General features: G+C 47.0%; 1 protein-coding gene across 1 annotated transcript in view; it reads left to right on the forward strand.

The window, feature by feature from the left end:
• The window catches only part of ercc1 (excision repair cross-complementation group 1), a gene marked incomplete at its 5' end in the record, with an annotated part of 19049 nt that extends 14902 nt beyond the window's left edge, over nucleotides 1-4147 (forward strand). Inside the window, 5 exons of the mRNA XM_060823532.1 lie at nucleotides 649-725; nucleotides 1234-1333; nucleotides 2104-2175; nucleotides 3448-3516; nucleotides 3999-4147. Of these exons, the coding sequence (XP_060679515.1) occupies nucleotides 649-725; nucleotides 1234-1333; nucleotides 2104-2175; nucleotides 3448-3516; nucleotides 3999-4076 (396 nt within the window). The remainder of the gene's footprint in view (nucleotides 1-648; nucleotides 726-1233; nucleotides 1334-2103; nucleotides 2176-3447; nucleotides 3517-3998) is intronic.
• Between the last annotated feature and the right edge of the window lie 11522 nt (nucleotides 4148-15669).

Here is a 15669-nt window from a genome sequence, read left to right on the forward strand (position 1 = left end):
AGAGACACTGTGTGTGTGAGAGACACTGTCTGTGTGTGTGTGAGAGACACTGTGTGTGTGTGTGTGAGAGAGACACTGTGTGTGAGAGAGAGACACTGTGTGTGAGAGAGAGACACTGTCTGTGTGTGTGAGAGACACTGTCTGTGTGTGTGTGTGAGAGACACTGTCTGTGTGTGTGTGAGAGAGACACTGTGTGTGAGAGAGAGACACTGTGTGTGTGTGTGTGAGAGAGAGACACTGTGTGTGAGAGAGAGACACTGTCTGTGTGTGTGTGAGAGAGACTGTCTGTGTGTGTGTGAGAGACACTGTCTGTGTGTGTGTGAGAGAGACACTGTCTGTGTGTGTGAGAGAGACACTGTCTGTCTGTGTGTGTGAGAGAGACACTGTCTGTGTGTGTGTGAGAGACACTGTCTGTGTGTGTGTGTGAGAGACACTCTGTGTGTGTGTGAGAGAGACTGTCTGTGTGTGAGAGAGAGACACTGTCTGTGTGTGTGTGAGAGAGACACTGTCTGTGTGTGTGTGAGAGAGACACTGTCTGTGTGTGTGAGAGAGACACTGTCTGTCTGTGTGTGTGAGAGAGACACTGTCTGTGTGTGTGAGAGAGACACTGTCTGTGTTTCTGTTAAACTTAAATCTGTATTTTTATAGAAAGATCCACATCAAGACTTGAAAGACTTGGCGAAGATTAGTATTCTGGCTGACTGTACCCTCATCCTGGCCTGGAGGTACAGAGTAAAGCTCCCTCTACACCGTCCCCCACTCCCAGGGACAGGGGGTTAGATACAGGGTAAAGCTTCCTCTACACCGTCCCCCACTCCCAGGGACAGGGGGGTTAGATACAGAGTAAAGCTCCCTCTACACTGTCCCCCACTCCCAGGGACAGGGGGTTAGATACAGGGTAAAGCTCCCTCTACACCGTCCACCCACTTCCAGGAACAGGGGGTTAGATACAGAGTAAAGCTCCCTCTACACTGTCCCCCCCACTCCCAGTGACAGGGGGTGTTAGATACAGAGTAAAGCTCCCTCTACACCGTCCCCCACTCCCAGGGACAGGGGGTTAGATACGGAGTAAAGCTCCCTCTACACCGTCCCCCCCACTCCCAGGGACAGGGGGTCAGATACAGAGTAAAGCTCCCTCTACACTGTCCCCCACTCCCAGGGACAGGGGGTCAGATACAGAGTAAAGCTCCCTCTACACCATCCCTGGTTGACCTGTCTGCCTGTTCTCTGCAGCCCTGAGGAGACGGGGCGATATCTCGAAACGTTCAAAGCGTTTGAGAATAAACCATCGGATATCCTACAGGAGCGGGTGGATCGTGATTTCCTGTCCAAGGTAAGTGTCCGGACTTCCCTGGGGCCCGGGAACGGTGACTCACGGAGGGAGGGAGGGACTGAGGGGGTCACAGAGACCGGGGAACTGTGCACGGTGCTCCGAGTGACCGAGGTGAGAGACCGGGGAACTGTGCACGGTGCTCCGAGTGACCGAGGTGAGAGACCGGGGAACTGTGCACGGTGCTCCGAGTGACCGAGGGGAGAGACCGGGGAACTGTGCACGGTGCTCCGAGTGACCGAGGGGAGAGACCGGGGAACTGCGCACGGTGCTCCGAGTGACCGAGGGGAGAGACCGGGGAACCGCGCATGGTGCTCCGAGTGACCGAGGGGAGAGACCGGGGAACTGCGTACGGTGCTCCGAGTGACCGAGGGGAGAGACCGGGGAACCGCGCACGGTGCTCCGAGTGACCGAGGGGAGAGACCGGGGAACTGTGCACGGTGCTCCGAGTGACCGAGGGGAGAGACCGGGGAACTGTGCACGGTGCTCCGAGTGACCGAGGGGAGACCGGGGAACTGTGCACGGTGCTCCGAGTGACCGAGGGGAGAGACCGGGGAACTGTGCACGGTGCTCCGAGTGACCGAGGGGAGAGACCGGGGAACTGTGCACGGTGCTCCGAGTGACCGAGGGGAGAGACCGGGGAACTGTGATCTACTAAAGAAGGTGTCTCTCTCTCTCTCTCTCTCTGTCTCTCTCTCTCTGTCTCTCTCTCTCTGTCTCTCTCTCTGTCTCTCTCTCTCTCTCTCTCTCTCCCTCTCTCTCTCCCTCTCTAGGTGACTGACTGTCTCACCACGGTGAAATGTGTGAACCGGACGGACTCTGTGACCCTCATTGACACTTTCAAGGTGAGAGGTTTCAACTGCACCTTTCTCTCTCCCCTCCCTCTCTCCCACCCTCCTCCTCTCTCTCTCTCTCTCTCTCTCTCTCTCTCTCTCTCTCTCCCCTCCAGGGAATGTCTCTTAGTGACGTTTTTACTGAGACGTACGGGACAGAAACAGGCCCTTCGGCCCCTCCCATCCCTGCTAGCCCAGATACCCTCAATTAACCCAGTCCCCGTTTAGAGTCGTACGGGACCTAAACATGACCCTTCGGCCCCTCCCGTCCGTGCTTGCCCAGATATCCTAACCCAATCCAGTCCCCACCCTGTTCCCCAGCACTTGGCCCATCTCCTTCTAACCCCTTTCCTATCCCACGTTCCCCAACCCCCATCACTGTCTCAGCCCCCCACCACTTCCTCGTCCCTCACACCCACCACTCTCTGCGGGGAAGCAGTTACCCCTCAGGACTCCCTCTCCCCCTTAAACCTACGCCCCCCCCCCTCTAGTTCTGGACTCCCCCACCCCAGGGAAGGGAAGTCCTTGTCTATTTACCCTCTCTGCGCACCTTCCCACCCCAGCCCCCCCCCGTGATTGTATAAACCTCGATAAGGTCACCCCCCCCTCAGCCTCCGACGCTCCGGGGAAAACAGCCCCCCTACCCCCCCGGCCTATCCCAGCCCCTCCCTGTAGCTCCTCGCTCCCGAACCCTCTCCCAGCATCCTTCCTGTATGCGGAGCTCAGATCCGCTCAGCCGCGAAGGATCTCTTCCACGGAGGGAGAAAGATACCCGAATCGAAGGGGTCGCGAGGTGACCTCCCTTCTCACTGTACTCCTGGCCCTGGGAGAGAGAGAGAGAGATGAGGCTTACCAACACCTCCTTTCCCCACCTCCCCCTTCCCTCAGTATGTATGATGTTGATAGTGGGGGGGGAGGGAGGGGGGATTCAGTGACGGTAACGCCATTGAACGTCAAGGGGGCGATGGTTAGATTCTCTCTCAATGGGAACCCCCAGGATGTTGATAGTGGGGTGGGGGGGAGGGATTCAGTGACGGTAACACCATTGAACGTCAAGGGGGCGATGGTTAGATTCTCTCTCAATGGGAACCCCCAGGATGGTGATAGTGGGGGGGAGGGAGGGGGGATTCAGTGACGGTAACACCATTGAACGTCAAGGAGGCGATGGTTAGATTCTCTCTCAATGGGAACCCCCAGGATGTTGATAGTGGGGGGAGGGAGGGGGATTCAGTGACGGTAACGCCATATTGACTGTTTGACCCCCATGTTCCCCTGCTCCTCCAGTCCCTGAGGGGAGTCGTTGCAGCATCGAGGGAGGAACTCTCGCTGTGTCCCGGCCTGGGACCCCAGAAGGTAAACCCGGCGGCCATCTTGGATCGGGCCTGTCCTCCATCTTGGAGGGAGCGGGGGAAGGGAGTGGGGGGGGGAGGAGGAGGAGGAGGAGAGGGTGGGATTGGTTGGGTGAAGGGAAAAGGAGGGAGGGGGAGGTGGGGTAAGAGAGGGAGGGAGACAGGAGGAGAGGGTGTGTAGGGAGGGAGGAGGGGATGTGGAGGGGGCAGAGTGGGGGGAGGGAGGGGGAGTGGGGGGAAGGGGGAGTATTGCTGTAACATCACATCCCTCTCTAACCTCTCTCCCTCTCTCTCTCCCTCTCCCTCTCCCCCATCTCTCTCTCACTCTCTCTCTCTCTCTCTCCCTCTTTCCCTCTCCCCCCTCCCTCTGTCTCTGTCTCTCTCTCTCTCTCATTCTCTCCCTTTCTGTCTCTCTCTGTCTCTCCCCCCCCTCTCCCCCCCTCTCTCCCTCTCTCCCCCTCTCTCTCCCTCCCTGCCCCCTCTCAGGCCCGGAGATTGGTCGAGGTATTCTCCGCCCCCTTCCTGCGTAACCCCAGGGTGGGGTGCGGGCTCCCAGACCCCTGAACACTTGTCGCCTCTTTCCCTCCCCCTCCCGCTCCAGGACACATCCCAATAAAGCTCCCCCTGGGATACGAGCGTGCTGTCTGCTGTCTGCTGTCGTCATCTTCTTTCACACTTGGTTCCGGGTGACCCCCCAGTGGCATTGCTCCTGGATGGAGAGACCGGCTGTATCTGACCAGGGAGTAGCGGGTGCATTCCTGGTGGTGCGCGGGGGCGGGTGGGGACTTTCTCCCTTTCTTGCTCCCTCTTTTGCATTCTTTCTTGCGCACTCTCTCTCGTGCACGGTCTCTCTCTCCCGTGCGCTCTCCCTCTCGTGCACGCGCTCCGTCTCTCTCATGCTACTCTCCCTCTTTTGTGCGTGCGCTCTCTTTCTCATGTGCGCGTGCTCTCTTGTGTGCGCTCTCTTGTGCACGTGCTCGCGCTCGTGCATGTGCTCACTCTCGTGCGCGCTCACTCTCTCGTGCGCACTCTCTTGTGCACGCGCTGTCTCTCGTGCGCTCTCTCATGTGCACGCTCTCTCTTGTGCGCACACTCTCGTGCACGCTCTCTCTCTCGTGCACGCTCTCTCTCTCGTGCACGCTCTCTCTCTCATGCACGCTCTCCCTGTTGTGCGTGCTCTCCCTGTCGTGCGTGTGCGCTCTCTCTGTCGTGCGTGTGCGCTCTCTCTGTCGTGCGTGTGCGCTTTCTCTCTTCGGCGCGCGCTCTCGCTCTCTCACTTGCGCGCCTGCTCTCTCTCTCTCTCGTGTGCGTGTGCGCACGCTGTCTCTTGTGCGTGCGTGCTCTCTCCCTTTTACGTGTCCGCGTTCTCTCTCAGAGTGCGCGCGCTCTCCCCCGTGCACGCCTGCTTGCCTCTGTGCACGCGCTCTCTCTCTCTCGTGCGCACTCTCGGTCCCTCGTGTGCACGCACTCTTCTGTGCACGTTCTCTCTCTCGTGCACGCGTTCTCTGTCTCATGCACGTGCTGTCTATCTCGTGCACGCGCTCTCTCTCTTGTGCACGCGTTATCTCTCCAGTGCACACGCTCTCGCTCTCTCTTGCGCGCTGTCTCTCTCGTGTGCGCGCGCCCTCACTCTCGTGTGCGCGCGCCCGCTCTCTCGTGCACTCGCCCTCGCTCTCTCTCTCCTGCACGCTCTCTCTCTCCTGCACACGCTCTCTCTCTCTCGTGCGCGCGCTCTCTCTGTGTCTCGTGTGCTCGCTCTTGATCTCTCTCTCTCTCTCTCTCTCTTCCCCCCCCAATGACTCCAACGCCCAGCAATGTTCTGAAAGACGATATAAGCTCCCTCCCCCTCTGCAGATACAGGTCTCTCCCTGTAACCAAACGTCCCAGTAAATCCTATCACAGGGACGTGTGGGTTAGGGTGGGGGATTGGCCGTGCTAAATTACCCATAGTGCCCAGGGATGTGCAGGTTAGGGTGGGGGGATTGGCCGTGCTAAATTACCCATAGTGCCCAGGGATGTGCAGGTTAGGGCGGGGGATTGGCCGTGCTAAATTACCCATAGTGCCCAGGGATGTGCAGGTTAGGGTGGGGGATTGGCCGTGCTAAATTACCCATAGTGCCCAGGGATGTGCGGGTTAGGGTGGGGGGATTGGCCGTGCTAAATTACCCATAGTGCCCAGGGATGTGTGGGTTAGGGTGGGGGATTGGCCGTGCTAAATTACCCATAGTGCCCAGGGATGTGCAGGTTAGGGTGGGGGATTGACCGTGCTAAATTACCCATAGTGCCCAGGGATGTGCAGGTTAGGGTGGGGGATTGACCGTGCTAAATTACCCATAGTGCCCAGGGATGTGCAGGTTAGGGTGGGGGATTGGCCGTGCTAAATTACCCATAGTGCCCAGGGATGTGCGGGTTAGGGTGGGGGATTGGCCGTGCTAAATTACCCATAGTGCCCAGGGATGTGCAGGTTAGGGTGGGGGGATTGACCGCGCCAAGTTACCCATAGTGCCCGGGGATTGGCCGTGGAGCGTCGTTCTGCCGTCCCCCCACCCGCCTGTGTCCCATGTGTCGCCCCCCACCCCCCCCACCCCATCTTCTGAGGGGAGCTTGGGGCCCACGACAACAACAACTTGACGTCGCTCCTTGACCTCCCGCAGCGTCCCATGGGCCAACCTTTCGCCCCCTTTACCCCTACCCCCACCCCTCGGTGCCCCTCCATCCCACCCTTTTTTGGGGGGGGTGGTGTGGGGGTATCATTTTGAGGGGCTTTTATTTAAATAAAGTCTTCATTTTGTTGCTGTGTGACTTTTTTCCCATCCCCCCCTTCCATCCTCCATTGTCATCCCCCCCTTGGGGCGGAACCATCCGTCGGGGGGTCGTTGTTTCCCCGCCGGACCCCATTCCCGGCACGGACCGGCGCCGCCGCCGCGGTCCGCCGCCGGGTGGCGGCCCCCCACTGCGCACCGCCGGCCGGAAGCAGCCCGGGGGTCGGAGGTCGGCCGGCGGCAGACCGGAAGTGGGTGCCCCGGGACGCCCCGAGCTGCTGCAGCCGAAGGTAAAGCCGGGCGGTGGAGGGAGGGGGAGGGGAAGGGTTTCCGGGTCTCGGTTGGGGGGGCAGTTCCCGGCCTCAGTCCCGGGAGGGGCACGTCCGGGGACCCGGGCAGGGTGCAATGCAAAGACCCGACCCGGGAAGGACGGGTTAGGCGCTGCATTAATGCAGCTATAAAAAAAAGGTGCACATTGCATGCACCCACCCCCTTTTCAATTGCAAATAAACCCAGGGGATTGCCCGGGTGGTAAAGCAATGCAAACCCCTTTAATTGCAAATAATCTCAAAATATTGCACAGTGTTTAAAATGAATGCAAAACCCTTTCATTGCAAATAATATTGTACAGTTTTTAAGATCAATGCAAAACACTCTCATTGCAAATAATCCCTAAATATTGTACAGTTTTTAAGATCAATGCAAAACCCTTTCATTGCAAATAATCCCTAAATATTGCACAGTTTTTAAGATCAATGCAAAACCCTCTCATTGCAAATAATCCCTAAATATTGCACAGTTTTTAAGATCAATGCAAAACCCTCTCATTGCAAATAATCCCTAAATATTGCACAGTTTTTAAGATCAATGCAAAACCCTTTCATTGCAAATAATCCCTAAATATTGCACAGTTTTTAAGATCAATGCAAAACACTCTCATTGCAAATAATCCCTAAATATTGCACAGTTTTTAAAATCAATGCAAAACTCTCTCATTGCAAATAATCCCAAAATATTGCACAGTTTTTAAAATGAATGCAAAACCCTTTCATTTCAAATAATATTGCACAGTTTTTAAGATCAATGCAAAACCCTCTCATTGCAAATAATCCCAAAATATTGCACAGTTTTTAAGATCAATGCAAAACTCTTTCATTGGAAATAATCCCTAAATATTGCACACTGTTTAAAATCAACGCAAGACCCTTTTAATTGCAAATAATCCCTAAATATTGCACAGTTTTTAAACTCAATGCAAAACCCTCTCATTGGAAATAATCCCTAAATATTGCACAGTGTTTAAAATGAATGCAAAACTCTCTCATTGGAAATAATCCCTCAATATTGCACAGTTTTTAAGATCAATGCAGAACCCTCTCATTGGAAAAATCCCTAAATATTGCACAGTTCTTAAACTCAATGCAAAACCCTCTCATTGCAAATAATCCCTAAATATTGCACAGTGTTTAAAATGAATGCAAAACTCTCTCATTGGAAATAATCCCTCAATATTGCACTGATTTTAAAATCAATGCAAAACCCTCTCATTGCAAATAATATTGTACAGTTTAAAATCAATGCAATACCCTCTCATTGCAAATAACCCCTAAATATTGCACAGTGTTTAAAATCAATGCAAAACTCTCTCATTGGAAATAATCCCTCAATATTGCACTGATTTTAAAATGAATGCAAAACCCTCTCATTGCAAATAATATTGTACAGTTTAAAATCAATGCAAAACTCTCTCATTGGAAATAATCCCTAAATATTGCACAGTTTTTAAAATCAATGCAAAACTCTCTCATTGGAAATAATCCCTAAATATTGCACAGTTTTTAAGATCAATGCAATACCCTCTCATTGCAAATAATCCCTAAATATTGCACAGTGTTTAAAATCAATGCAAAACTCTCTCATTGGAAATAATCCCTCAATATTGCACTGATTTTAAAATCAATGCAAAACCCTCTCATTGCAAATAATATTGTACAGTTTAAAATCAATGCAAAACTCTCTCATTGGAAATAATCCCTAAATATTGCACAGTTTTTAAAATCAATGCAAAACTCTCTCATTGGAAATAATCCCTAAATATTGCACAGCGTTTAAAATCAGTGCAAAACCCTCTCATTGCAAATAATATTGCACAGTTTTTAAGATCAATGCAAAACTCTTTCATTGGAAATAATCCCTAAATATTGCACAGTTTTTAAACTCAATGCAAAACCCTTTCATTGCAAATAATCCCTAAATATTGCACAGTTTTTAAAATGAATGCAAAACCCTCTCATTGCAAATAATCCCAAAATATTGCACAGTTTTTAAAATGAATGCAAAACTCTCTCATTGGAAATGAGCCCCAAATATTGCACACTGTTTAAAATCAACGCAAGACCCTTTTTATTGGAAATAATCCCTAAATATTGCACAGTTTTTAAAAGCAATGCAAAACCCTCTCATTGGAAATAATCCCAAAATATTGCACAGTTTTTAAAATCAATGCAAAACTCTCTCATTGGAAATAAGCCCCAAAATATTGCACAGTTCTTAAACTCAATGCAAAACCCTTTCATTGCAAATAATCCCTAAATATTGCAGTTTTTAAAATCAACGCAAGACCCTTTTTATTCGAAATAATCCCTAAATATTGCACAGTTCTTAAAATCAATGCAAAACTCTCTCATTGGAAATAAGCCCCAAAATATTGCACAGTTTTTAAAATCAATGCAAGACCCTTTCATTGCAAATAATCCCTAAATATTGCACAGTGTTTAAAATCATTGCAAAACACTTCATTTGCAAATAAATCTAATGCATTCCCCGGAGATTAAATGAATGCAAACTGCTCATTTATAAATAATCCCTGAAAACCCCTCCAGTTGTAAATTAGTCCTTGGATGTTGCTCTGGATTCGAAATCACTGCAAACCCCTTTGATTGTAAGTGAATCCAGTGGATCACTCTGGGATTAGGTTAATGCACGTCTGCTCCAATTGTAAATACTCCCTGAATTTTGCGTTGGATTTAGAATCAATGCAGATCCCTTTCACTTGCCAATAAACGCCGTGTGTTTTCCCAGAGATTAAATTAGTGCAAATTGTAATTAAATCCCTGAATATTGCATTGGATTTTAAAATTAATGCAGAATTCCTCAATTGGAAAGAATCACAGTTCATTCTTAAAGGATGAAATTAATGCAAAACTCTTTAATTGCAAATGATCTCGGTGTATTGAATTGGATTTTAAATGAATGCAAAATCATTCAATTAGAGTCGGAGACATGTACCACAAGGAAACAGACCCTTCGGTCCAACCTAGTCCATGCTGACCCAGATATCCCAACCCCCATCTAGTCCCAGTACCTGGCCCATATCCCTCCAAACCCTTCCTATTCATATACCCATCCAAATGCCTCTTAAACGTTGCAATTGTACCAGCCTCCACCACATCCTCTGGCAGCTCATTCCATACACGTACCACCCTCTGGGTGAAAACGTTGCCCCTTCGGTCTCTTTTATATCTTTCCCCCTCTCACCCTAAACCTGTGCCCCTCTAGTTCTGGACTCCCCCATCCCAGGGGGGAAAAGACTTTGCCTATTTACCCTATCCACGCCCCTCATAATTTTGTAAACCTCTATAAGGTCACCCCCTCAGCCTCCGACGCTCCAGGGAAAACAGCCCCAGCCTGTTCAGCCTCTCCCTGGAGCTCAGACCCTCCGATCATCCTGGTAAATCTTTTCCGAACCCTTCCACAACATCTTTCCGATCGGAGGAAGACCGGAATTGCACGCAATATTCCAGCAGTGGCCCCTCACCAATGTCCCCTCACCAATGTCCTGTACAGCCGCAGCGTGACCTCCCAACTCCCTGCACTCAATAAAGGAAAGCATACCAAACGCCTCCTTCACTGCTCAGGGGGCTAGATCAATGCAGAAACCCCTCAATTGCAAAGACTTCCTGATTCTTGCGTTGGATTTAACAATCCGTGCAGGACTCTGTGATTATAGAAACCCTGAACGCATTTTGCTGAGCGATTTAAAATCATTGCAAAACCACTCAGTTATAAATCAGTCCAGTGGACGGCTCCGGGGGTTAGATCAATGCAGACACCTCTCAATTGCAATTAAATCCAATGGGTTTCCAGGGGGTTGGATTAATAAGGATGGGGAAAAGATGTATAAGGATGTCGGAGGGTTTGAGCGACAGGGAGAGGCTGGGGCTGTTTTCCCTGGAGCGTCAGAGGCTGAGGGGGTGACCTTTATAGAGGTTTACAAAATCAGGGGGCATGGATAGGATAAATAGACAAAGTCTTTCCCCCCCTGGGGTGGGGCAGTCCAGATCTAGAGGGGCGTAGGTCGAGGGTGAGAGGGGGAAAGATATAAAAGAGACCGAAGGGGCAACGTTTTCACCCAGAGGGTGGTAGGTGTGTGGAATGAGCTGCCAGAGGAAGTGGTGGAGGCTGGTACAATTGCAACGTTGAAGAGGCATTTGGATGGGGATATGAATAGGAAGGGTTTGGAGGGATATGGGGCTAGTTTTGTTTGCAGCGATCACGAGGAGTCAAGGCAAGTAATTGCAGTGTATTAGTCCTGCAGCGTTCAATGGTACACAAATCCAGTGATTAAATAATCACAAACCCCTCCATTGTAAATAAATCCAGTACATTGCCCAGAGATTAAATAATTGCAAACCCCCTCCATTGTAAATAAATCCATTGCATTGCCCAGTGTTTAAATAATTGCCAACCCCTCCACTGTCAATAAATCCAGTGCATTGTCCCAGTGATTAAAGAATTGCAAACCCCACCCACTGGAACACAATCCAGTGCATTGCCCAGAGATTAAATAATTGCAAACCCCTCCATTGTAAATAAATCCAGTGCATTGCCCAGTGATTAAATAATTGCAAACCCCTCCATTGTAAATAAATCCAGTGCATTGCCCAGTGATTAAATAATTGCAAACCCCTCCATTGTAAATAAATCCATTGCATTGCCCAGTGATTAAATAATTGCAAACACCTCCATTCGAAATAAATCCAGTGCATTGCCCAGAGATTAAATAATTGCAAACCCCTCCATTGTAAATAAATCCAGTGCATTGCCCAGAGATTAAATAATTGCAAACCCCTCCATTGTAAATAAATCCAGTGCATTGCCCCTGAGATTAAATAATTACAAACCCCTCCATTGTAAATAAATCCAGTGCATTGCCCAGAGATTAAATAATTGCAAACCCCTCCATTGTAAATAAATCCAGTGCATTGCCCTGAGATTAAATAATTGCAAACCCCTCCATTGTAAATAAATCCAGTGCATTGCCCTGAGATTAAATAATTGCAAAGCCCTCCATTTTAAATATATCCAGTGCATTGCCCAGTGATTAAATAATTGCAAACCCCTCCATTGTAAATAAATCCAGTGTGTTGACCGGAGATTAAATAATCGCAAACCCTCTATTGTAAATAAATCCAGTGCATTGCCCAGAGAATAAACAATTGCAAACCCCTCCATTGTAGAAAAATCCAGTGCGTTGCCATGAGATTAAATAATTGCAAACCCCTCCATTGTAAATAAACCCAGTGCATTGCCACTGAGATTAAATAATTGCAAACCCCTCCATTCTAAATAAATCCAGTGCGTTGTCTTGAGATTAAATAATAGCAAACCCCTCTATTGTAAATAAATCCAGTGAATTGTCCCTGAGATTAAATAATTGCAAACCCCTCCATTGTAAATACATCCAGTGCATTGCCCAGTGTTGAAATAAGTACAAACCCCTCCATTGTAAATAAATCCAGTGCATTGCCCAGTGGTTAAATTATTGCAAACCCCTCCATTCTAAATAAATCCAATGCATTGAGCCTGAGATTAAATAAGTACAAACCCCTCAATCGTAAATAAAACCAGTGCATTTCCCAGAGATTAAACAATTATAAATCCCCCCAGTGTAAGTACACCCAGTGTGTTGCCCAGTGATTAAATAATTGCAAACCCCTCCATTGTAAATAAATCCAGTGCGTTGTCCTGAGAGTGAATAATCGCAAACCCCTCCATTGTAAATACACCCAGTGCATTGCCCAGTGATTAAATAATGGCAAACGCCTCCATTGTAGATAAATCCAGTGCATTGCCCAGTGATTAAATAATTACAAACCCTTCCATTGTGAATAAATCCAGCGCATTGTCCTGAGATTAAATAATTGCAAACCCCTCCATTGTAATTAAATCCAGTGCATTGCCCAGAGATTAAACAATTGCAAACCCCTCCATTGTAGAAAAATCCAGTGCGTTGCCATGAGATTAAATAATTACAAACCCCTCCATTGTAAATAAATCCAGTGCATTGCCCCTGAGATTAAACAATTGCAAACCCCTCCATTGTAAATAAATCCAGTGCATTGCCCTGAGATTAAATAATCGCAAACCCCCCCATTGTAAATAAATCCAGTGAATTGTCCCTGAGATTAAATAATTACAAACCCCTCCATTGTAAATAAATCCAGTGCATTGCCCTGAGATTAAATAATTGCAAACCCCTCCATTGTAAATAAATCCAGTGCATTGCCCTGAGATTAAATAATTACAAACCCCTCCATTGTAAATAAATCCAGTACATTGCCCAGTGATTAAATTATTGCAAACCCCTCCGTTCTAAATAAATCCAATGCATTGAGCCTGAGATTGAATACGTACAAACCCCTCCATTGTAAATAAAACCAGTGCATTTCCCAGAGATTAAACAATTATAAATCCCCCCAGTGTAAGTACACCCAGTGCATTGCCCAGTGATTAAATAATTGCAAACCCCTCCATTGTAAATAAATCCAGTGCGTTGTCCTGAGATTAAATAATCGCAAATCCCTCCATTGTAAATAAATCCAGTGCATTGCCCAGAGATTAAATAATTACAAACCCCTCCATTGTAAATAAATCCAATGAATTGTCCCTGAGATTAAATATTTACAAACCCCTCCATTTTAAATAAATCCAGTGCATTGCCCAGAGATTAAATGATTGCAAACCCCTCCATTGTAAGTAAATCCAGTGCATTGACGAGTGATTAAATAATTGCAAACCCCTCCACTGTAAATAAATCCAGTGCATTGCCCAGTGATTAAATAATTGCAAACCCCTACATTGTAAATAAATCCAGTGCATTGCCCTGAGATTAAATAATTACAAACCCCTCCATTGTAAATAAATCCAGTGCATTGCCCAGTGATTAAATAATTGCAAACCCCTCCATTGTAAATAAATCCAGTGCATTGCCCAGAGATTAAATAATTGCAAACCCCTCCATTGTAAATAAATCCAGTGCATTGCCCTGAGATTAAATAATTGCAAACCCCTCCATTGTAAATAAATCCAGTGCATTGCCCAGTGATTAAATAATTGCAAACCCCTCCATTGTAATTAAATCCAGTTCATTGCCCCGAGATTAAATATTTGCAAACCCCTACATTGTAAATAAATCCAGTGCATTTCCCTGAGATTAAACAATTGCAAACCCCTCCATTGTAAATGAATCCAGTGCATTGCCCAGAGATTAAATAATTGCAAACCCCTCCACTGTAAATAAATCCAGTGCATTGCCCAGTGATTAAATAATTGCAAACCCCTACATTGTAAATAAATCCAGTGCATTGCCCTGAGATTAAATAATTACAAACCCCTCCATTGTAAATAAATCCAGTGCATTGCCCAGTGATTAAATAATTGCAAACCCCTCCATTGTAAATAAATCCAGTGCATTGCCCAGAGATTAAATAATTGCAAACCCCTCCATTGTAAATAAATCCAGTGCATTGCCCAGTGATTAAATAATCGCACACCCCTCCATTGTAAATAAATCCAGTGGGTTGCCCTGAGATTAAATAATTGCAAACCCCTCCATTGTAAATAAATCCAGTGCATTGCCCTGAGATTAAATAATTGCAAACCCCTCCATTGTAAATAAATCCAGTGCATTGCCCAGAGATTAAATGATTGCAAACCCCTCCATTGTAAATAAATCCAGTGCATTGCCCAGAGATTAAATAATTGCAAACCCCTCCATTGTAAATAAATCCAGTGCATTGCCCAGTGATTAAATAATTGCAAACCCCTACATTGTAAATAAATCCAGTGCATTGCCCTGAGATTAAATAATTACAAACCCCTCCATTGTGAATAAATCCAGTGCATTGCCCAGAGATTAAATAATTGCAAACCCCTCCATTGTAAATGAATCCAGTGCATTGCCCAGAGATTAAATAATTGCAAACCCCTCCATTGTAAATAAATCCAGTGCATTGCCCTGAGATTAAATAATTACAAACCCCTCCATTGTAAATAAATCCAGTGCGTTGCCCAGTGAGTAAATAATTGCCAACCCCTCCATTGTAAATAAATCCAGTGCATGTGCCTGAGATTAAATAATTGCAAACCCCTCCATTGTAAATATATCCAGTGCCTTGCTCCTGAGATTAAATAATTGCAAACCCCTCCATTTGTAAATAAATGCAGTGCATTGCCTAGAGATTAAATAATTGCAAACCCCTCCATTGTAAATAAATCCAGGGCATTGCCCAGTGATTAAATAATTACAAACCCCTCCACTGGAAATGAATCCAGTGCATTGCCCAGTGATTAAATAATTGCAAACCCCTCCATTGTAAATAAATCCAGTACATTGCCCAGTGATTAAATAATTACAAACCCCTCCATTGTAAATATATCCAGTGCATTGCCCAGTGATTAAATAATTGCAAACCCCTCCATTGTAAATAAATCCAGGGCATTGCCCAGTGATTAAATAATTGAAAACCCCTTCATTCTAAATGAATCCAGTGCATTGCCCAGTGATTAAATAATTGCAAACCCCTCCATTGTAAATAAATCCAGTGCATTGCCCAGTGATTAAATAATTGCAAACCCCTCCATTGTAAATAAATCCAGTGCATTGTCCCTGAGATTAAATAATTACAAACCCCTCCACTGGAAATAAATCCAGTGCATTGCCCAGACATTAAATAATTGCAAACCCCTCCATTGTAAATAAATCCAGTGCATTGTCCCTGAGATTAAATAATTGCCAACCCCTCCATTGTAAATAAATCCAGTGCATTTCCCAGAGATTAGATAATTACAAACCCCTCCATTGTAAATAAATCCAGTTCATTGCGCCTGAGATTAAATAATCACAAATCCCTCCATTATAAATAAATCCAGTGCATTGCCCAGTGATTAAATAATTGCAAACCCCTCCATTGTAAATAAATCCAGTGCATTGCCCTGAGATTAAATAATCACAAATCCCTCCATTATAAATAAATCCAGTGCATTGCCCAGTGATTAAATAATTGCAAACCCCTCCATTGTAAATAAATCCAGTGCATTGGCCAGTGATTAAA

The sequence above is a fragment of the Hemiscyllium ocellatum genome, unplaced genomic scaffold (genome assembly GCF_020745735.1).
Source record: "Hemiscyllium ocellatum isolate sHemOce1 unplaced genomic scaffold, sHemOce1.pat.X.cur. scaffold_864_pat_ctg1, whole genome shotgun sequence".
Taxonomy (NCBI): domain Eukaryota; kingdom Metazoa; phylum Chordata; class Chondrichthyes; order Orectolobiformes; family Hemiscylliidae; genus Hemiscyllium; species Hemiscyllium ocellatum.